At 42.8% G+C, this 23,675-nt stretch overlaps 1 protein-coding gene across 1 annotated transcript in view; it reads right to left on the bottom strand.

Moving 5' to 3' along the window:
* The window catches only part of WDPCP (WD repeat containing planar cell polarity effector), a 422,579-nt gene that overhangs the window by 353,206 nt on the left and 45,698 nt on the right, over window positions 1–23,675 (bottom strand). Inside the window, exons 3-4 of the mRNA XM_075339251.1 lie at window positions 12,352–12,396; window positions 11,438–11,488 (exon numbers count right to left, since the gene is read on the bottom strand). Of these exons, the coding sequence (XP_075195366.1) occupies window positions 11,438–11,488; window positions 12,352–12,396 (96 nt within the window). The remainder of the gene's footprint in view (window positions 1–11,437; window positions 11,489–12,351; window positions 12,397–23,675) is intronic.

Genomic DNA, 23,675 nt, shown 5'->3' on the forward strand with positions numbered 1-23,675 from the left:
AGATAGGTCAGGAATAAAGTTGTGGAGAAAAATAACAGAGTTAGGTTATAAAAAATAGCCCAAGCTCTAAACATCTTAATACTAGAAGTCCCAGAGAGGGGTCATTTGACATTTCTACCATTGGAACCCTATGGAGCTTGAAATTCCTGGGACTTCTAGTGATTAAAGAGCACTGTTCAATCCATCATCCAAAAATGGAAGGAGTATGGCACAAATGCAAATCTACCAAGACATGGCTGTCCACCTAAAGTAATATTGCAAGCAAGGAGAGCACTAATTAGGGAAGCAGCCAAAGGTCCATGGTCACTGTGGAGAAGCTGCCGAGACCCACAGCTCAGGTGGCAGAATCTGTCCACACTACAACTATTAGGCCCTGTGCGCACACTGTGCGTAAACCAGAAGTTTACATACACTATCTTAAAAGACTATCTGCAGGTTTTTCTCACTATCAGACATGAACTCAGATTAAACCTTTCCCGTTTTAGGTCAATTAGGAACCAAAATTATTTATATTTGCCAAATGCCAGAAAAATGAGAGAGAGAGAGAATGTTGTAAGGCATTTTTATTACTTTCTGCAAAGTCAAAAGTTTACATACACTAAGGGGGGCTTTGCACACTACGACATCGCAGGTGCGATGTCGGTGGGGTCAAATCAAAAGTGACGCACATCCGGCGTCGCAGTCGATATCGTTGTGTGCAAATCCTTTTTGATACGATTAACGATCGCAAAAGCATCGTTATCATATCATCGGTGTAGGGTCCGACATTTCCATAATACCGGTGCAGCGACAGGTACGATGTAGTTCCTCGGTCCTGCGGCAACACACATCGCTGTGTGTGAAGCCGCAGGAGCAAGGAACATCTCCTACCTGCGTCCCGGCTGCAATGCGGCAGGAAGGAGGTGGGCGGGATGTTTACATCCTGCTCATCTCCGCCCCTCCGCTGCTATTGGCCGCCTGCCGTGTGACGTCGCTGTGACGCCGCACGACCTGCCCCCTTAGGAAGGGGGCGGATCGCCGGCCAAAGCGACGTCGCAGGGCAGGTGAGTGTATGTGAAACTGGCGTAGCGATAATGTTCGCTTCGCCAGCAATCACAAGATATCGCTGCTGCGACGGGGGCGGGGACTATCGCGCTCGACATCGCAGCATCAGCTTGTGTCGCAGCGTGCAAAGTACCCCTAAGATTACTATGCTTTTAAAAAATAAGCGGCAGCACATATGATGATGTCATGTTTTTGGGAAGCTTCTAGTAGGTTTATTGGCAACATCTGAGTTAACTAGAGACACACCTGGGGATGTATTTTAATGCACACCTGAAACGCACTGCTTCTTTGTGTAGCACCATGGCAAAGTCAAACAAAATCAGCCAAGATCTCAGGAAGAGCATTGTGGACTTGCAAAAGTCCTAGGGTACAATTTTCAACCAACTAAAGGTGCCTCGTTCATCTGTACAAACAATTATACACAAGTACAAACAAGATGGGAATGTCCAGCCATCATACCGCTCAGGAAGGAGATGGGTTCTGTGTACCAGAGATGAACGTGCTTTGGTCAGACATGTGCATATCAACCCAAGAACAAAAGCAATAGACATTGTGAAGATGCTGGCGGGAGCTGGTAAGATTGTCTCAGTATCCACGAGTACTGTATCAACATGGGCTGATAGGCCACTCTGTCAGAAAGAAGCCATTACTCCAAAGGAAACATAAAAAAGCCAGATTAATGTTTGCAAAGGTACACAGGAAGAAAGACTTTAATTTTTGGAGACATATACTATGGTCTGATAACACTAAGATTGAATTGTTTGGCCATAATGACCATCGTTACATTTGGAAGAAAAAGGGAGAAGCTTTGAAGACTAAGAACACCATCCCAACTGTGATACATGGGGGAGTGACACCATCATGTTGTGGGGTTGTTTTGTCATCATGAGGAAAGAAGACTATGGGGCAATACTGAAGCAACATCTCAAGACATCATACAATAACTTAAAGCTTGGGTGGAAATGGGTCATCTAAATGGAGAATCACCTGAAGCATGCTGCCAAACTGTTACAAAGTGGCTTAAGGATAACAAAGTCAATGTTTTGGAGTGGTCACCACTCCAATCTCAATCTTATTTAAAATTTATGGGCAAAGCTAAAAAAGCCCGTGCGAGCAAGGCAACCTACAAACATGGCTCAGTTACACCAGTTCAGTCACGAGGAATGGGCCCAAATTCCTACCAAATATTGTGAGAAGTTTGAGGAAGGAGATCCAAAATGTTTGACCCAAGTCATCCAGTTTAAGGCCAATGGTACCAAATACTAATTAAATTTATGTAAACCTTTGACTTTGCAGACAGTAAAAAAAAAGGTTTAAAACATTCTCTCTCTCTCTCTCATTATTCTGGCATTTGGCAAATATAAGTAATTTTGGTTCCTAATTGACTTAAAACGGAAAAAGTTTATTCTGATTTCATGTCAGATAGTGAGAAAAACCTGCAGATGTGTCTTTATAGATAATGGATGTAAACTTCATCCCTTCTGCTCAACATGGATGGGCTGAAGAGGAGTAGAGATGAGCGGTTCCGTGGAGGTTCGGTTCGCTGGCAGCAAATGAGTCAAGCCTCCATAGGCTCGAGCTTGACCTGAACCCTGAAGCAAGTAACTGATTGGCAGTTTGAGTCTCTGCCCACAAAAAGCCAGCCATAAGCAGATCACTTCGAGGGAGGGTGGGCAATCTTTTGGTTTGCACACTACATAATCATGCTGATGTTACCCTCAGTGTGCCCCATTCAAACACTGCAAGCGGCTCGCGCAGGACTGAGCACCAAGTGTACCTGAGCACAGCGTTGCTCACGCGAGTAAAGTTCACAAGTCAAGCATCCGAAACCGAACCTTTGATTTCTTAAGTTGGTGTTCGGTTCGAAAATCGAACCTCAGGTTCGCTCATCTCTAAAGAGGAGGAGGAAAGGGAGGAAATGGAGAGTTGCCCTCCTGATGGGGACAGGGAAGTTTTGCCTGTTGGGAGACTGGCACACTTGACTAACTTTGTCTTGCTGCTTTAACCTTGAGCCTTGCGTTACACGCATTTTGGATAACACTAGTTACTGATTGCTCAATCTGCTCAACCCACAATACAAGGGGAACTTTCCATCTCTCCTTCCTGCAGCAGAGAGGGTTAGTAAAATAGTGCAATACCAGAAGGCACTAGTTGAACAATTAGTACAAAAATTTCTAACAACGCTTGGGGCAGTGGTCAAAGTTTCCTGGGAAACCAAGAGGACAGATGAGGGAGACACACCAGGTCCAACAATGGCAGGGGAGCACTATCAAAGTGACAGTTTAGTTAGATGCACCCAGCGCCCAAGCCCTGATGCAAAAGGTATCCTGACAAGAAGGGAAAGATTTTAGAAGATGGCGAAGGAGTACCTAGCCGACCGTCTCAGCATTCTCCGTCATTCCACTATGCCAAACAACTACTGGGTATCCATGCTGGACACGTGGGATACAAATACTGATGAACTATAGATCAAAATACTGATGTGTGAGTACGGCCTAATACTGACCTTACTGGGGCTACTCTAGTCTACAAAACTACGTATCTGCCTGATCAGTAACAACTGTAATGCGGGCATCACACGAGACGATCTATCGTGCGATATGTCGTTGGGGTCATGGTTTTCGTGACGCACATCTGGCATCGCTTGCAACGTCGTCCCGTGTGACACCTATGAGCGTCTGTGAACAATCGCAAATCGGTTACGAATCGCGAATCGTGTACAGGTCGCTCATTTTTAAAAAATAGTTTATTCTAATTTGCGCCGGTTGTTCATCGTACCCGGGGCAGCACACATCGCTCCGTGTGACACCCCGGGGACGATGAACACAGCTTACCTGCGTCCCGCGGCTCCCGCCGGCTATGCGGAAGTAAGGAGGTGGGCGGGATGTTTACGTCTTGCTCATTTCCGCCCCTCCGCTTCTATTGGCAGGCCGCTATGTGATGTCGCTGTGACGCCGAACGTCCCTCCCCCTGCAGGAAGTGGATGTTCGCCGCCCACTGAGAGGTCACTCAGCAGGTAAGTACATGTGACGGCGGTTTAACGACTTTGTGCGACACGGGCAACTAATTGCCCGTGACGCACAAACGACGGGGGCGGGTACGATCGCTCGTGCAATCGCACGATAGATCATACCGTGTGAAGCCCGCATTAGACTAGTCACTATTGTTTAGATCAGATTTGGTGTTTTTTTAAGGGGAACCTGATATGCTGCCCCCAACCCTGGGTAGCATGCATCAGACATTGGTGGTATGGTCTCAGCCAGGTATATTTCACTCTGAAATGCTGTGGTTTTCTAGAGGAAATCATACTTTAAAAGCCACCAACTGAGACCAAGCCGCACTGGAGACTAGTTGCACATTCCAGTCGCCAGCAACTTCTCCCCACCCGTTCCCACTGAGTGACGGGTGTTTCCTTGCAGGCACATATGGGTAGAGACCTGTCACCACATACCAGGATTTAGGGAGGAGATGTTGGGAACCCACCTGTTCGACTGGTGATGGGCGGACTCGCAGATAACTTGGACCGGCAGACCTAACTGGATTTAAAAAAAAATCCGGTTCCGGCCCGGGATTGATCCCGAGTATGTGGCTGAATTCTGCTCCCCATATAAAAGTCTATGGAGACCAGAATCCAGCTAAAAATTGTGGTAGAAGGGATAGGGGAATAGGAGCAGGTACGATATGCTTACCAAGTCACTGGCTCGGCTGCTCCCATTACCGCCCATTCACATCCGGGGCCGCGCATTAGCCTTCATGAATATACAGTCAGACGCAACCACTACCAGAGTGACAGCGTGTCAGATGACTGCTTCCAATCACAGACACTATGCACGTCTTTCATGGTATAAAAGCAAATAAATAAAATTGGCATAGGGCTCCCACATATTATGATACCCAGTACAGATAAAGGAAATAGCTACAGGCTGCAGCCCCTAGCCGTGCGCTTATTTTGGCTGTGTATCAAATTTAGAGCAACAGTATGCGTTTTTTTTTGTTTTTTTAATTATTTAAATAAATAATTTAAAAAACAGCATGCAGTTCCCCCCAATATTGATACACAGCCAAGATAAAGCCAACAGCTGGGGGATGGTATTCTGAGGCTGGCGAGACCCATGTTTATTTGAAGTCCCCCAGCCTAAAAATAGCAGCCTGCAGCCGCCCAGGATTGTCGTATCCCTTAGATGCGACAATCTCAGCACTTTACCCGGCTCTTGCTGATTGCCCTGGTGCGGTGGCAATCGGGGTAATAATCTGTTAATGGCAGCCCATAGCTGCCACTAAGCCTAGATTAGTAATGGGATGCGTCTTTGAGACTCCCCATTACTAATCTGTGAGTGAAAATAAATAAAGACAAACACCGAAAAAATCCTTTATGTGGAATAAAAAAATAAAAAACAACCTCTTTCATCACTTTATTAACCCCCAAAACACCCCTGCAGGTCCAACGTAATCCACACAAGGTCCCAGCTCTGCTACATCTGAAATTACAGCATGCGATCATGGAACATGCTTGCATGCTGTAACTGCAGGCAGAGGATGAGCAGTGATCAGCAGTGACGTCACTCAGATAAGTTGTGGTCACAGCTAGAGGTTCCGATGGTCCTCCACCTGTGACCACAGGAAACCTGACTTCAGGGTGCTTCATTAAACTCAGTGACCCCACCTGAGGTCAGGTTACCTGCGGTCACAGGTAGAGGACTGTGGGAACCTCCCAGCTGTGACCAAAACTTGAGTGATGTTAAGGCTGATTGCTATCCTGTTAACCCTAGAACACGCAACCATAGAAATCTACAATAGAAAACAAGTAACCTAGCAGGCCTGCGAGGCCCCAGGTATGCGTTTTAGGGTTAAGGGACCCTTTTGTGATCGACCAGTTTCCATTTTCGGATATACCTACAGCTGTTTGGTTTTTCCTTTGGCTGGTGACTGGACCACCAGCAAAGAGGTTGTTATCAGTTATAGTGACAATGAGGGCTAGCCACCGGGGAATGGAGGCACCATTGGCTGCTATGTTAGGGTGCTTATCCCCCATTGGTGGGTAGGGGATATCACTTTAGGGCAGTTAGGATTGCTGGTGGTCATTTTTCCCTTGCATTATTCTTTTTTGTATATATATTTTTTATATTGTTAGTCCATGGGTTTATTACTCATATCCCTAATTTTAATAATTAATTAATAAAATGTATATCTTATAAAACCTTCAGGGTATACTCATGATTTCTGTATTTATGACCCTATAAATTTATTGGTATGAAGTGATTTAACGATTTTTAGAAATCTCCCCATTGTGTTTCTTGTTAATCAGTGTAAACTGACTTTTGGTTTGTGCGGGTTTTAAATCTGCAGCATGTCAATTTCCTTGCGGATTTGCTGACTTTTGTGTAGATTTTCCTTAAAGACTTCCATTAGATGCAGAAAAAAAGCAGATAAAAAAAAAACAAAACACACTTCAGCTTTTTGAGCATTTCTGCAGCGGAAATTCCCAAAGCAAAGCATAAAATATGCACAGGAAGTTTTGTCAAAGCCAAATACCAGGATGTATCAAAAATATTTAACATGGATTAACAGAGACAAAAAATGCAGCATCAAAAATGAGCTAGAAAACAATGTAAAAATGCAATGAAAAAACACAAGTAACCAAATTTAAAAAAGAGTACAAAAATTCTATATCAAAAACTCATCAATAGCTCATTGTAGGAACGTAGCCTTAAAGTATATTTTTGTCTGAAAAGCAACAGCGTTTTTAAATCAAACAAACATGGCTGAAATCATAGACCCACGGTTCGATACAGGCTGCTCACTGTTCAGGCAGCATGTATAAACTGTCAGGTTCCCTTAAAAATAAATAAATAGATACACTACAGTTCAGACGTTTAGGGTCACTTAGATATTTACTTATTTTTGAAAGAAAAGCACTTTTTTTAATGAAGCTAACATTAAATTAAACAGAAATACACTCAAGTGCAAGTATGTTAGCACAGCTGAAAACAGTTTTGCTGATTAGAGAAGCTATAAAACTGATCTTCCTTTGAGCTAGTTGAGAATCTGGAGCATTATATTTGTTGGTTTTATTAAACTCTCAAAATGGCCAGGAAAAGAGAACTTTCATGTGAAACTCGATATCGATAGTCTATTCTTGTTCTTAGAAATTAAAGGGAACCTGTCATCAGAAATTTAGCTTGAAACCTAAAAGATTCCCCCTCTGCAGCTCCTGGGCTGCATTCTAGCAAGGTTCCTGTTGTTTATGTGCCCCCTTTCTGACCAAAATAAAGACTTTGTAAAGGGGTACCTTTTTGTATTCAGATCTTGATAATGGTACACGGGGGCGGGCTCTCTGGTGTCCATTAGTCTGCCTCCTGTCGCTTTAGGCCATCCCCCATCGCTCCATTCCATACTTCAAGACGCCGCCCACTGCGCCCGAGGTCCCGTGCACGCGAGGACTGCTGGTCACGTGTGTCGCAGGCACGAGACTATGGGCGGCGCTGTGATTGCATCGCAAGTGCCCGCCCATCATCTCGTGTCCGCCCTTTCCCCTCTGCCTCCAGCGTTCTGCGCAGAACGTTCCAACGTCGGGTCATCTGGCCAGCGCTTGCGCAGAACGCTGGAGGATGAGGGGAGAGCGTGGCCACGAGATGATGGCGGGCACTTGAGATGCAATCACAGCACCGCCCATAACCTCGTGCCTGCGCACACGTGACCAGCAGTCCTCGCGTGCACGGGACCTCGGGATATCACGGACCACGGGATACCTCTATATATATAATTTTATTTTTTTTACTTTTCATGCCATTATATGTAAAAATTTAAATTATGCAATTGATACACTGGCCATTAAGACCTAATGTTAGATTCTGTCTGTCACTGTAAACCCCTGTCCTTGGTGGTAATGAGACTACTGAAAAGTCTTCTTTACAGACCAGGAAGCATGAGTCTAATGTAAGGCCTATTGAACAGCGTGAACATTTCAGAATTTTTCTTTAAAAAGTAAATAGTGATACAAAAACAAACTGAAAGAAAAGAAAAAAAGAAAAAGTAAAAAAAAAATATATTTAACATAAAACACCTGATTTGAACACTAGCTTATTTTCTGGTGTCTCATTTCTTTATATAAGTGCCAGTATTATTCTACAGTAATGTTCAACATGGAAATCACAAAATATAAGACTGGAGAAAAGAAAAAAACTAAAAAAAAGGTCATGTAAACCTTGCAGAGATAACATGGATTTTTCTCACCAGGAGTACATATGTAGATACAAAACCCTACATGTGCCACGGAAATAAGACAGTAAAATTAACAGGGTTTTTTTCCCTTTTTTTTCAGCTGTGCCTTGTGCAATTTGTTTTCCACGCTTGCCTTGATACTCCTTACTGAAGCAGAACAGTGTGATAAAAAATCCTGCTGGAGATTGTTGAGGTCTTATTGCCATACCTAAGGAGTTTGGAATCTCCATTAAAGGAGAGATTAGAGCAGGAGTGCAGCACTCAGCGGTAAAACAAGAAAGAAAAAAACATCTCTTGTAAGAGAACGAATCAGTATGGTGGGAGCGGAGCATCACAAGGGTCGGGCCGGCTGTTCACCTGCACTACAAAGCAGAACGTGTCACCTGATACATCGTATTAGGGGCCCCGCTACTCGCAGGCCCGTCCGCATGCTTTGCTTTTGTAGTTTGTGTCACTGTACTTTTCCTTCCTGGCAAATGTAGTTTTGTACAAATGATCTGTTTGAAATTGTATATTATTACTGTGCGACCTGTGCATAGCTTAGTATACTATATGTACCTATATAATATAGTATACTAAGCTATAGACATATTGCCCAGTAATAATATACAATTTCAAACAGATCGTATATACGGTGCATATATAATATGTATATATACATACACACATGCAGTGTGTGTGTATATATATATATATAAAAAAAAAAATCTACACACATTTTATATATATATATATATATATATATATATATATATATATATATATATATATATATACATATATACATATATATATACATATATATATATATATATATATATATATATATACATATATACACACACACACTACTCCATTGAAGTCAGAAAATTACCTTCGCTGACGAGCAGTTTTATTATTTATGCAAAACTCGTTTTCAGACTTTCGTAGTAAAAGGGGGGTTTACAGGTGGTGAAAATAAAATAAAAATCAGATTTGAGGGTATGTCACTGATTTTATAATCTGCCCTCCAACCTGCCCTGTAAGAAGGGGGTTCATCATTAATGCAAAAACAAACTGCCGCTGCAGATCCATTCATATAGTACATGCAACACAGCGGTAAAATCTTCGCGGAGAAAAAAAATCTGCCGTAACCGAACTTACTCTTATAAAGATGTGAAACGTCCAGAAGACTGAAATATTATATCAGTGGGAAGCAATTAACAGTCATATTATTATTTATTTTTTATTAATAATAAAAATACTAATATTAGTAATAAATACAATATAATAATAATATTATTGTATTATATTTATTACTATTATTATTATATTTAATTATTATTTATATAAATTATTATTATTATTGGCAATAATAGCAATAAATATAATAATAGTAACAGCAATAGTAATAATAATAATAATAATATTGTATGAAGAAAAGAATAAGTCACACATTCATACATTTGAAATCTTCGGTATAAATGAGGCCATTATTTCACAAAATATTATTTAATTAATTAATCAATCGCCTTTATTACAATTATGTCTTAAGGAAGCAAAATAAATCCTCCCCAGGACCCCTCAGGTGAGCAGTAATTTAGAAGCCCCTGATCACTATGTGTAACCAGTGATTTCACCTTCGACCATGAGATCTGAAGGTGAGTAATACATTTTAAGCTCAAGTAATTACTGACTACAGTAATCGTGGAATCGGAGGGAACGACCTGGACGCCGCGGTGAGCGGGGAACTGTCATTTACAGCTTTTAACTATATATGCCGCACATATACTGTGTGATATAAGCATCGATATCTACATAAGTGGGCTTGTATCATTGACAGTGATGAGAGATATCGGATGATAGCGCTGTCGCTATGATTTATGTTCTCCACTGAGCTCTTTATTACAGTTAGTGACATTTTATTATTTCTTCTTTAATATTACATTGTTGCACGTTACAACATATTTTTCAAGATTCTTTTCCAACAACATAAAAACTGTCATTTACCAATATAAAAAACGCTCATTTATTAATATGCAACACATGGTGTTTTATTTTACTTTTTTCCTTCAATAAATAAATTTTTCCTAAACCAGGGATGTAATAATCTAACAGGTGACTGCGGTCCTGTGTAACCTCACATGTGGGTAGCCCCAGATGTTAATCTCGGCCTTGCTGTATCTGTAAGGATGCGGACAGCCTTTAGGGCTATGTTCACACTTGGCATTGTTGCAGCGGTTTTCCTGCAGTCATAAAACATTGCTATTTGCTGCGCTTTTTTTGGGTGCGGATTACATATGTGATTTGTTTACTTTATATGTTTGATACAGATAGTTTTAGTCACCAAAAAAAACAGTTTGCTGCATTTTTTTGACTTTTATGTTGTTTTATATGGATGAAAAAAAAAAAAAAAACGCTGCAAAAATGCCGAAAGAATTGACATGTTGCAGATAGAAAAAACCGCTTGGGTCATGTGTGTGAATGAGATTTGTGAAATCTCAATTCTGGCTGGTACTTTAAGGCCTTGTTCGCACGTAACTGCTGAATATTCTGCAGCGATTTGACAGCACATGTGCACTTCAAATCACTGCAGAAAGACTGTGTAATGGATGCAGTTTTTCTGGAGAAAAAAAGCCGATTTCCTGCGCTCGGGATGCTGCCCCCGCCATAGACAGAGTGGGAGCTGCATCCAAAGCGCACAAATTAATTGACATGCTGCTTTTATGAACGCACGGATTTGGGTCAAAATTTTAGCACCCAAATCGCTGCGTTCAAAAAAGCAACGTGCGCAAGAATTATGCTCAATCTACATAGATTGAGCAGGGGACGCAGGACGCATGCATTTACGCTGCAGTGCAATACGCAGCGTAAATGCATGTAATTACGCAACGTGCGCATGAGCCCACACAAAAATAAACGCAGCAAAAATGCCAAGTGTGAACATATCCTTAGAGCTAGTTATGAAGATGAGTTGCCAAATACAAGTATCTACTTATCCTCCAAACAAACTGCATTCTTTACGTTGCCTATTGCAAAACTGTAATGAGAACATACGAGTATGAGGAAGAAGCTAAGGAGACAGCAGGGCAGGAGCGCGGACTTGCCGTAACAGCCAGGAGTGTCGGATAGAAGTTTCTAGGCGTCGTGCACAGAATACATAAGTGACGCAATGGTTCCTAGGTGTCCTTACATTCAGAAAGCTGCTGCCGCTCCTCCAGGTATCCGTACTCCGGGTGAGGGGCTGAAAGAAAACCAAGGAATAGAGTCACTGACACCACTGGGAACACAACATGTCGTTTAATACTAATCAAGCTCGATGATTTAGTGAGTGACCCCTGGATAAATTGCCAATGGAGGTTTAACTTTTACCAGCGAGTAAATCTGTGCTGCAAATTTCCAATCTCATCACATACGAGAAGGACCTGCAACTGAATCCAGAGTCCGTCTGTCATCAAGACCTTAGTGGCTGCAAACACAGGACAAGGGATGCCCACACAAACCTGCGCTCCGCTCCGGCCGGGAACAAGGAGCAACTTTAGCCGTAGGGACCTCTTGGCCCTTTGTAAAACTTCTAGGATTAACCCAATTAATCAGATAAAGAAAAATGTATGATTTTCTTCTGAAATGCCTATTTCAGATACCAGCTGCAGACGCCGGAGTCGAGCGCGAGCTTCTCCTGGGCGTGTAATGCCCTCTACAGGGAAAAAATGGAATGGCTATAGAAAAAAAACAAACAGCCAGCTATTAGATGAATCAATGTTTGCCTGTAAGATGAGAACTGGCACTACATGCCTATTGCAACACCCTAAAAGCAATAGTGAAATTGCCAACTGAACCGGGCAGTCCCTTTCCTGTCATCCGTCCAGAAGAGAGGGATCGGCCCTGTGTTTCCCAAAGCAAACTCCCGCCGTGTAACGTGCTCCTTGGCTGGAACCATTTACCAAACAGAAGACCAGGATTACTTGTCAGTATAAGGTTTTACAGAATAACAAAAAAATGTGTAATTTCCGATACATTATTTCCCTTCCATTTGTTTCTATGCGGCACAGGTTACTCACGGGCTTGCCAAAGTTTAAGCGAAACATTAAGAAGTATTGACATTACCTGATTCCTTCTTCTCGTGATAATGATGTACTCCAAGATCTTCATCTAGAATAAAAAAAAGAGAAAAAAAAAAGAATAAAAAATGATTTCTACCGAGCGCTGAAAGCCCTTGATTCCGGGCAGACGCGCCGTACACCGCTCTGTGCTGCGTATCAGCCACACTCAATTGGTTTAACACAGCTCTCTAGCAAATGCCATTAAATTCTTTTTCCACATCAATACTTCCTCTGAACTCATAACAACAATGTAAGAAATTGTTCCCGGTATCTTCCGAGTCTGATTTTAATTTAACAATAAATTAACATTTGATCTCTGCTGGAAGGGTTGCGGATTCACTCAGCATGGAGCTGCCGTTCCCACAGCGGCGGAGGCGTAGGACGGCACCGATAACTGGTCCTGCTGGAGCAATGTGGGTTATTTCTGGTGGGGGGAGTTCCCATGGACGATTACGGGGCGAGGGACGCCCGGTCTTACTGTCGTGTGAAATTATATTTCGGCAAAGCTGTTTGAAATGCAAACAAGTGTAAGCTGGCTTCCTGGTCAGGGATAGCCGAGAAATGGCATCCATAATGATAGACTGTCCTTACACCCTCTTTATTGGGTCAACATTACTGCGTCTGAGCAGAAGGCCTCAATGAAAAGGATCTACTATTATAATATATAATTTATATCAATTATACAAGTGAGTGTCCAGCAAACTACAACTCCCAGCATGCCCTGACAATGCCAAGATGTACTGCAGCTGTCACAAGCCAAGCATTGCCGACTGTCATGGCGGCGTCAGGATCTGTAGAAGAGCCAGATTATTGCACTCTGCCTTCTAACGTCTCTAATGTCGGTGATCATCGCTGGGTGAAGCAGGCGTTGACCCACAGACTTTTATTTCATAGGCTAATCTCTGCTGGTCTGCTTGTTAATTTCCTTTAGTCACATGCTATTGGCGAGCCTATCATATTCATTCTCCTCCTATATATGCTGGCTGGATACTTCCATTAGTGCCAGCTATAGCTTGTCTATACTGCTCTGGAGAGGCGGTTTGATCCAGACATACTCGTGGTTGTTGTGCATTATTGCTGTGAGCAGTTGTGGTGTAAACCCTTATTATCTTCTTGTGCTGCCTTACTTCTTTTCTCCTTTTCTTACTGTTTTTTTCCTGTGAGTTTTGGTTTTACCCTATCTAAATCTGTGTTTCCATCAAACTCTTGTCCCTTCCTTTCCTGTGGGGAAGGTGGGGGGGGGGAACAGATTTGCTCTGGTAAGGATTATATCCAGACACCAGACTCCGAGTCTGTAGAGGTCAGAGTCTGCAGACCACCACCAATTGCCCACTGATCTCTCAAAAGACATCTAAAGCGAGCTTTACACACTGCGATATCGGTCCCGATATCGCTAGTGTGGGTACCCGCCCCCATCTGTTGCGCGACACGGGCAAATCGCTGCCCGTGCCGCACAACATCGCCCAGACCCGTCACACATACTTACCTGCCCGGCGACATCGCTGTGACCAGCGAACCGCCTCCTTTCTAAGGGGGCGGTCCGTGCGGCGTCACAGCGACGTCACTGAGCGGCCGGCCAATAGCAGCGGAGGGGCGGAGCTGAGCGGGAGGTAACATCCCGCCCACCTCCTTCCTTCCGCATAGCGGCCGGGAGGCAGGTAAGGAGAGGTTCCTCGTTCCTGCGGTGTCACATGGAGCGATGTGTGCTGCCGCAGGAACGAGGAACAACCTCGTTATTGCTGCAGTAACGATTTTTGAGAATGGACCCCCATGTCACCGATGAGCGATTTTGCACGTTTTTGCAATGATGCAAAATCGCTCATCGGTGTCACAGGCAACGGCATCGCTAATGCGGCCGGATGTGAGTTACCAATTCTGTGACCTCAACGAGTTCGCATTAGTGATGTCGTAGCGTGTAAAGCCCACTTTAGGCTAGGTTCACATTTCCGTTGTTTTGCATCAGTCACATGCGTTGCTTGACGCATGTGACTGATGCGTTGTACAACGGATGACAAAGAACAGAATTCATTGTCGGACTCCGTTGTGTGCGGGGGGCGGAGTGCGAGGTGGGTGGAGCCGAGCGGGGCCGTGGCGCTGAGGACATCAGTGCCGCGGTCTGCATGGCTGGGGACAGGTGAGTGTGTGTGTGTGTATACATGCGGAGTGCGGGAGGGGGCGGAGCCGAGCGGGGAAGTGTCGGGCTCCCTGCACACGTATCCAGGGTAAATATCGGGTAAAAACTAAGCAAAGCACTTTGCTTTGTTACCCGATATTTACCTTGGTTACCAGCGTACACCGCATAGCGCTGGCTCCTTGCACACGTAACCAGGGTAAATATCGGGTAACTAGGCAAAGCGAATTGCTTGGTAACCCGATGTGTATCCTAGTAACTTGTGCAGGGAGCCAGAGAGAGCATGCGCAGCGAAATCCTACGGATTGCACTGCTTAAAAAAAGGTTACAAGCTGCTTTCCTTCCACCCCGCGGTCAGTCGTTCCACGACTGATCAGTCGGGCGGAGGATGCAACGCAAGGGCATCAGTCACAATCCGCCGCTCATACAAGTCTATGGGAACAACGGGATCCGCCAAACGGATTCCGTTGTTTACCAGAGCAGCGGATTGTGACTGATACAATTTAACGGAAGTGTGAACCTAGCCTTAAAAGTGAGTCAGAGAGTACAGAAAACCTATGACTTTCTATTGTAACCGTACTCCGTGAGCTCTTGGACAGAAACTACTCTCCTGTCTGAGCTTCACACTTTTAGGAGATCTTTTGACCAATCAGTGGGATCTCAGGACCCGGACTACCGATCATCTGCTCAGACTTAAAGAGCTTAAACATACTAAAAAAAATGCCCAGAAGTTTACATTTTCTATGTATACAATGAGATAAAGAGTTGCACACAAGTCACAATGTATATGGGAATGATGAATTTGAGTATATGGGGATGATGTTTTTGAGTCTTGCATCATGTTCACACCATTGGTGTTCCAGACATACATTCTTTAGTACATTTTAGGCTAGTTTCACACTTGCGTTGTGCGGCATCCGTCGCATTGCGTTGTGTGACGGATGTAACGGATGCGTTACATATAGTGGCACAACTGATGCAACGGATACTGCAAAACAACGGAATCCGTTGTAGCTTTTTTTTTCAACAATTACTCAACTGAGCATGCGCAGTTGTGAAAAAACGCATGCGTCACAGGAATTCGTCAAATGACGGATTCCGCCACCATAGGCTTCCATTATAAAAACGACAGACGCCGACGGAATCCAGCACATTGCGTTTTTTTGACGCTCTGGGAAGCGCAGAAAAATGCTACATGCTACGTTCTTTCCGCCCGGCGGATGCAACACAGCGTCAGCCGGCGGATGCAACGCAGGACCATCACATTGCGTCGTCCATACAAGTCTATGGGAAGCAGCGGAAAACGGATTCCGCTGTTTTCAAAAACGGCGGATTGCGACTGAAGGAAAAAAACGCAAGTGTGAAACTAGCCTTATATGTAAGCTAGACTTTGTATTATGAGACATTTATGTTGCTAAACCAAAGATTGCTGCAGCCACAAAAAAGAGTGTGCAGCTAATACTCCCATCATGGAAAACTGCCTCCCCAAATACCCTGGGGGTCCTCCATAGTAAAGGCAGCCTGACAGTTTGGGTACACTCACACTAGCATATGAATCGGACGAGCGCAATGCGAGAAAATCTCTCATTGCACTCGGACCAATGTTATTCAATAAGGGAGAGCAGATGGTCAGTTTTTTTCTCATCCAGATGAGTGAAAAGTCGCAGCATGCTGGGATTGTCAGCGAGACCCGTGTAACGCCCATACATACAAGTCTATGGATGTGAATGAAACATCGGACTGCACTCGGATGACATCCAAGTGCAGTGCAAAAATCGCATCAGCTGACAATGAAGAAGATGGAGAGATTAGTCCCTCCCTCTCCTCCGCAGCTGGGATCCGATCGCAGGATCGGATCACAGTTGCATGACACTCGGCTGACGCTGGAGCCGAGGTTTATTAGCATATCACATCCAATGCAATCGCATCAGATGCCATACCATGGTGTGAATCCAGCCTTTGCGTAACACTACAATATATTTTTGCACATGTTCAATTATACATTTGTTCCCATTTTGCGATGATGGGTAAAGGCACATTTATATAGAATCAGCACTAGAAAATATTTCTATAACTTTGTGGTTAATAGTGTAGGACACTTTGTATTATCCCATTTTCCTTCACTGAAAAAAAAATGGAAATGGAAAAGGACTGTGAACGAAAAGAATTATTGGCTTTTGCATGTCTAGCTTGTGTTGAAAATTGGAAATCATTTGTTTTACACTATGTTATAATTTGGAATCGATGGACCAGCGTCTCTTCAAGTCTATCAAATATGTAACTCGGTATAAAAGGGGTGCGTGATCCACACATCTCTATTTACAAAAGAATATATTGCAATTAAATGCTGTTTGCCTCCCTTCCAGCAGAGGGCGGCATGTTTTTTTTACCTTGGTTTTGTATCACTGCGTACCTCATAAATGGCAGCGTACCTTGATATATTTTATCATATATATATTGTAGTTGTGATGATTTTTATCAAGATTTCAATTAAGAGTTTTTTCTTCATTTCATTTTTATTTTATTCACTGGGTGGGAAAAATGACCTGCAAACTCTCTTGTGCAGGTCAGTATAAATCTATTAGCAGATGTAATCTGAAATCAGTATGATATAGGGGCAGAGACCCTGATTCCAGTGATGTATCACTTACTGGGCTGTTTCAAAAACATCAATATTTTATCAGCAGGAGATTATCACTACAGGACGAGGTGTCTTGTGCCATGTAGTCCTCCTGTTATGTGTAACCCCACCATCACCACTGATTAGCAGTTTTGTACCTATGCACAGTGTACACAGAAAGCTGCCAATCAGTGGTGTGAGCGGGGTTACACAGAGCTTATCATTTTGAGCACTACTAGATCTGCAGCAGAGAAAACAGGGATTGTACCAAAACTGAAACATGCAGACCAGCAAGTGACACATCGCAGGAATCAGGGTGTCTGCCCGTAAATCATGCTGCTTTCAGATTAAATAGCAAAAACCTGCTGACAGATTTCCTTTAAGGTGATACCAGATTCATATGATTCTCTTTTTAAAGTTTTTTTTTTTAATCAAATAGTTTTTATTAATTGATTTTTAAACATAACATCATATCCTCGGACAAATACATTTCATCAGATTATAACCGAACAGTGAATAACCAAACATATAACAACCCCCACCTAACCCCACCCCCACCCCCACCCCTCCTATTCAAATATTTAAAGTTTTATTACTAAAAAAACACAAAACTTTTTATACGTCCATCCATTGAGCGATGTGAGTGATTGCTATTTTTTTGTGCGACGCGTTGTGGTATTTATTGGTATGACAATGGGGAATGTCTTTGTGTAGAACTGTAAAGCTCCTAAGGTGGCGCTACTGGGAAATTCAACACTTGCTGTTAGATGTATACAGCTGATTGCTGGCGGTCCCAGCCGAGGGACACTCCTGTGATCAGAGTATCATTTGGTGACCACCTAATAAAACATGGGATTGTTCAACGTGAAGAACAACAGTAAGCTGACTAAACACGCATACAAGTACATGTGCTTACACATGGGTTCTACTATTGGTCAGGGAGGTACTTTTGCGGCTTAAAGGGGTTGTCCACTATTTCCCCACAGTAAAATAATAAAACTTACACTCACCTCAGCTGCCGATGCCGTTCCAGCGGTGTCGGCACTGGCTCTCCTGGGGCTCACGTGACATTATGCCATGCAATCCGTGGCTAACCAGCGCCAGCTTCACTCTCCCCTCCTTCAGACAAATCTAGAGAAAGTGCGAGCTGCAGCTGATCACTAATGTCCTTCACATGTCAATTACGGATATAGAAAGGGAGAGGAAAGCTGGTGTTTATTGGCCTCAGGGATCACATGACATAATGACATCACGTGAGCCCCGGGAGAGCCAGTGCCAACACAGAAGAATGAGTTGTCCGAGTAGTGGACAAGGCCTTTAAATGTTCCCTTGGCAATTGTCACCAGTAAAGCTGGCTCAGGCATACAGTTAGGTCCAGAAATATTTGGACAGTGACACAAGTTTTGTTATTTTAGCTGTTTACAAAAACATGTTCAGAAATACAATTATATATATAATATGGGCTGAAAGTGCACACTCCCAGCTGCAATATGAGAGTTTTCACATCCAAATCGGAGAAAGGGTTTAGGAATCATAGCTCTGTAATGCATAGCCTCCTCTTTTTCAAGGGACCAAAAGTAATTGGACAAGGGACTCTAAGGGCTGCAATTAACTCTGAAGGCGTCTCCCTCGTTAACCTGTAATCAATGAAGTAGTTAAAAGGTCTGGGGTTGATTACAGGTGTGTGGTTTTGCATTTGGAAGCTGTTGCTGTGACCAGACAACATGCGGTATAAGGAACTCTCAATTGAGGTGAAGCAGAACATCCTGAGGCTGAAAAAAAAGAAAAAATCCATCAGAGAGATAGCAGACATGCTTGGAGTAGCAAAATCAACAGTCGGGTACATTCTGAGAAAAAAGGAATTGACTGGTGAGCTTGGGAACTCAAAAAGGCCTGGGCGTCCACGGATGACAACAGTGGTGGATGATCGCCGCATACTTTCTTTGGTGAAGAAGAACCCGTTCACAACATCAACTGAAGTCCAGAACACTCTCAGTGAAGTAGGTGTATCTGTCTCTAAGTCAACAGTAAAGAGAAGACTCCATGAAAGTAAATACAAAGGGTTCACATCTAGATGCAAACCATTCATCAATTCCAAAAATAGACAGGCCAGAGTTAAATTTGCTGAAAAACACCTCATGAAGCCGGCTCAGTTCTGGAAAAGTATTCTATGGACAGATGAGACAAAGATCAACCTGTACCAGAATGATGGGAAGAAAAAAGTTTGGAGAAGAAAGGGAACGGCACATGATCAAAGGCACACCACATCCTCTGTAAAACATGGTGGAGGCAACGTGATGGCATGGGCATGCATGGCTTTCAATGGCACTGGGTCACTTGTGTTTATTGATGACATAAGAGCAGACAAGAGTAGCCGGATGAATTCTGAAGTGTACCGGGATATACTTTCAGCCCAGATTCAGCCAAATGCCGCAAAGTTGATCGGACGGCGCTTCATAGTACAGATGGACAATGACCCCAAGCATACAGCCAAAGCTACCCAGGAGTTCATGAGTGCAAAAAAGTGGAACATTCTGCAATGGCCAAGTCAATCACCAGATCTTAACCCAATTGAGCATGCATTTCACTTGCTCAAATCCAGACTTAAGACGGAAAGACCCACAAACAAGCAAGACCTGAAGGCTGTGGCTGTAAAGGCCTGGCAAAGCATTAAGAAGGAGGAAACCCAGCGTTTGGTGATGTCCATGGGTTCCAGACTTAAGGCAGTGATTGCCTCCAAAGGATTCGCAACAAAATATTGAAAATAAAAATATGTTGTTTGGGTTTGGTTTATTTGTCCAATTACTTTTGACCTCCTAAAACGTGGAGTGTTTGTAAAGAAATGTGTACAATTCCTACAATTTCTATCAGATATTTTTGTTCAAACCTTCAAATTAAACGTTACAATCTACACTTGAATTCTGTTGTAGAGGTTTCATTTCAAATCCAATGTGGTGGCATGCAGAGCCCAACTCGCGAAAATTGTGTCACTGTCCAAATATTTCTGGACCTAACTGTATATCTGTAGATGAGGGGCAGCTCCTCTTTATTTGGACACCATGCGCCCTAAATTAAAAGCCTCTCTGGTGACAGATAACATTTACCCCTTAATGACTTATGACATACCTTGTCCATCATAAGTTACCTCCCTGCCTGTGAGCCCAAATCTTTGCTGGCAGATAGTGGCGGTGTTATTCAGCCATCACCTGCCTGTAACAGCCACAGGTGGAGCGGAGCTCATCTCACGGCTTTTAACATGTTAAATGCTGCTGTCAATCTCTGACAGTGGCATTTAACATGTGCTGGCAGGGGGTGCGTTGTTCTAGTCCCTCATCCGCGCATACGCGATGCGATTAAGGGATGCTGATGGATTGTCATGGCAGCCAGGGGTCTACTGAAGACCCCTGTGTCTGTCATCCTAGTTCTCCTTTGAAAGCCAGGCCCATGGCTGATATTCATAGGAGACTGTGATTTCTGCTATATACAGTAATGCTGTGGCACTGCTGTATGTAGCTCAGCCAATCAGATGATCATAAGTTCAAGTCCACTACGGTGACTATTAAATACAGTGAAAAGTGCACAAAATTAAATAAAACAAATTAAAAAAAATACACATTTGGTATCTCTGCGTTCATAAAAGCGCGGTATAGTAAATGATAAAATAAATTAATCCGATCGCTAAACAGCATAATGAGAAAAAAAGAATTAAAACACCAGAACTGCATTTTTTTCAGCCGCCACAAAAAAAACTGAAAAAAAATGTAATAACAGGCGATCAAAACATCTTTTATAGCTGAAAATGATATCAATAAAAACAGTGGCTCATGGTGCAAATAAATAGGCAAAAAACAAGCCCTCCACAGCCCCAAATCCCAAGAATTAAAAACTCTACAGCTCTCAGAAAGCGGCAACACAGGAAATTATATTTATTTATTTTTACAAATATCAGATTTCTTTTTCCATTACTTAACCCCTTTACCCCCGGGTGCCATAACTTTTTAATTTTTCCATCAATAAAGCCATATGAGGGTTTTGGGTTTTTTTTGCAGGACGAGTTGTACTTTTGAATTAAACCATAGAGGATGCTGGAAAACGAGAGCAAGATTCCAAATGTGCAGAAAAAAGTGAAATTCCACAATGGTTTGGGTTTTTTTTATTCCCCCTATGATAAATCTGACGTGTCGGTATGATGCCTCAGGTTGGATTGAGTTTGTACGTACCAAATTTTACTTTTATCTATGTGCTGAAAAACAATTCTGAAGATTGTACAAAAAAAGAATTGCGCTTCTGTCGCCATTTTCCAAGACCTGTGGCGTTCTCATTTTTTGGGATCTGGGGCTCAGTGACGGCTTTTTTTTTTGCGACTTGAGCTCATGTTTTTAATTATACCATTTTTGCTTAGATGTGATGTTTTGATCGCCTGTTATTGTATTTCAAAGAAATGTTGCGGCAACTAAAAAATGTTGGCGAATTTTTTTGTCGCTACACCGTGTACCAATCAGATTAATTTATTTCATATTTTGATAGGACAGAGATTTCTGAATTCGTCAATACCAAATATGTGTATAATTTTTTAACTGTTTTATTTTCAATGTGGTGAATGGGGGGTGATTTCAACTTTTAGTTTTTTTTATTTTTTCATATTTTTTTAATTTTTTTTTTACATTTTTTATTTATTCTTCTAGTTCCCCTAGGGGACCATATGACTGCAAAGTCCGATCACTTGTTCATTTCTGCTGATCTGAGCAGCATGTTGCTCTGATCAGCAGAAATGCTCATCTCCTGTTAGTGCTCTGTCGGCTCTCACAGGAAGTGAGTCATGGCAGCGTCAGGGGTCATCAGCTGACCCCGCGCTATCATGACAACATATTGGCGCCCCGTGATAGTGTCAACAGGTCACTGATAACATCAGGGAACAGGGAATGACGTAATCCTAGCAGCAGCCCTTTAACCTTTTCCTATCCAATAAAATTTCCTGCTCTGCCCATTGAAATCCTATGATAATTGGGAAAAAACGTCAAAACAGAATTTTGCATTTTGAATGAATTTTGTAAAATAAATCAACAGGAAATCAATTTATTCACATTTGAATGATAAACAAGGAAGTGGCCCAACAAAGGGGCGTAAAGGCTGCTTTACACACAACGATATCGCTAGCGATGTGACACGCCCAGATCGTAGTTACGATTTGCCGAGATCGCTTATAGGTCGTTTTGTAGCGGTCACACGTACCCATCTCACAAACAACGCTACATCGTTCAGCGATATATTGTTTGACCAAGGCGGTTGTGTGGATGTTGTTCGTCGTTGACAGGGTGTCAAACGTAGCAATACAGTTAGGTCCAGAAATATTTGGACAGTGACACAAGTTTTGTTATTTTAGCTGTTTACAAAAACATGTTCAGAAATACAATTATATATATAATATGGGCTGAAAGTGCACACTCCCAGCTGCAATATGAGAGTTTTCACATCCAAATCGGAGAAAGGGTTTAGGAATCATAGCTCTGTAATGCATAGCCTCCTCTTTTTCAAGGGACCAAAAGTAATTGGACAAGGGACTCTAAGGGCTGCAATTAACTCTGAAGGCGTCTCCCTCGTTAACCTGTAATCAATGAAGTAGTTAAAAGGTCTGGGGTTGATTACAGGTGTGTGGTTTTGCATTTGGAAGCTGTTGCTGTGACCAGACAACATGCGGTATAAGGAACTCTCAATTGAGGTGAAGCAGAACATCCTGAGGCTGAAAAAAAAGAAAAAATCCATCAGAGAGATAGCAGACATGCTTGGAGTAGCAAAATCAACAGTCGGGAACATTCTGAGAAAAAAGGAATTGACTGGTGAGCTTGGGAACTCAAAAAGGCCTGGGCGTCCACGAATGACAACAGTGGTGGATGATCGCCGCATACTTTCTTTGGTGAAGAAGAACCCGTTCACAACATCAACTGAAGTCCAGAACACTCTCAGTGAAGTAGGTGTATCTGTCTCTAAGTCAACAGTAAAGAGAAGACTCCATGAAAGTAAATACAAAGGGTTCACATCTAGATGCAAACCATTCATCAATTCCAAAAATAGACAGGCCAGAGTTAAATTTGCTGAAAAACACCTCATGAAGCCAGCTCAGTTCTGGAAAAGTATTCTATGGACAGATGAGACCAAGATCAACCTGTACCAGAATGATGGGAAGAAAAAAGTTTGGAGAAGAAAGGGAACGGCACATGATCCAAGGCACACCACATCCTCTGTAAAACATGGTGGAGGCAACGTGATGGCATGGGCATGCATGGCTTTCAATGGCACTGGGTCACTTGTGTTTATTGATGAGATAACAGCAGACAAGAGTAGCCAGATGAATTCTGAAGTGTACCGGGATATACTTTCAGCCCAGATTCAGTCAAATGCCGCAAAGTTGATCGGACGGCGCTTCATAGTACAGATGGACAATGACCCCAAGCATACAGCCAAAGCTACCCAGGAGTTCATGAGTGCAAAAAAGTGGAACATTCTGCAATGGCCATGTCAATCACCAGATCTTAACCCAATTGAGCATGCATTTCACTTGCTCAAATCCAGACTTAAG

Source organism: Anomaloglossus baeobatrachus, chromosome 3 (assembly GCF_048569485.1).
Source record: "Anomaloglossus baeobatrachus isolate aAnoBae1 chromosome 3, aAnoBae1.hap1, whole genome shotgun sequence".
In the NCBI taxonomy this organism is placed as follows: domain Eukaryota; kingdom Metazoa; phylum Chordata; class Amphibia; order Anura; family Aromobatidae; genus Anomaloglossus; species Anomaloglossus baeobatrachus.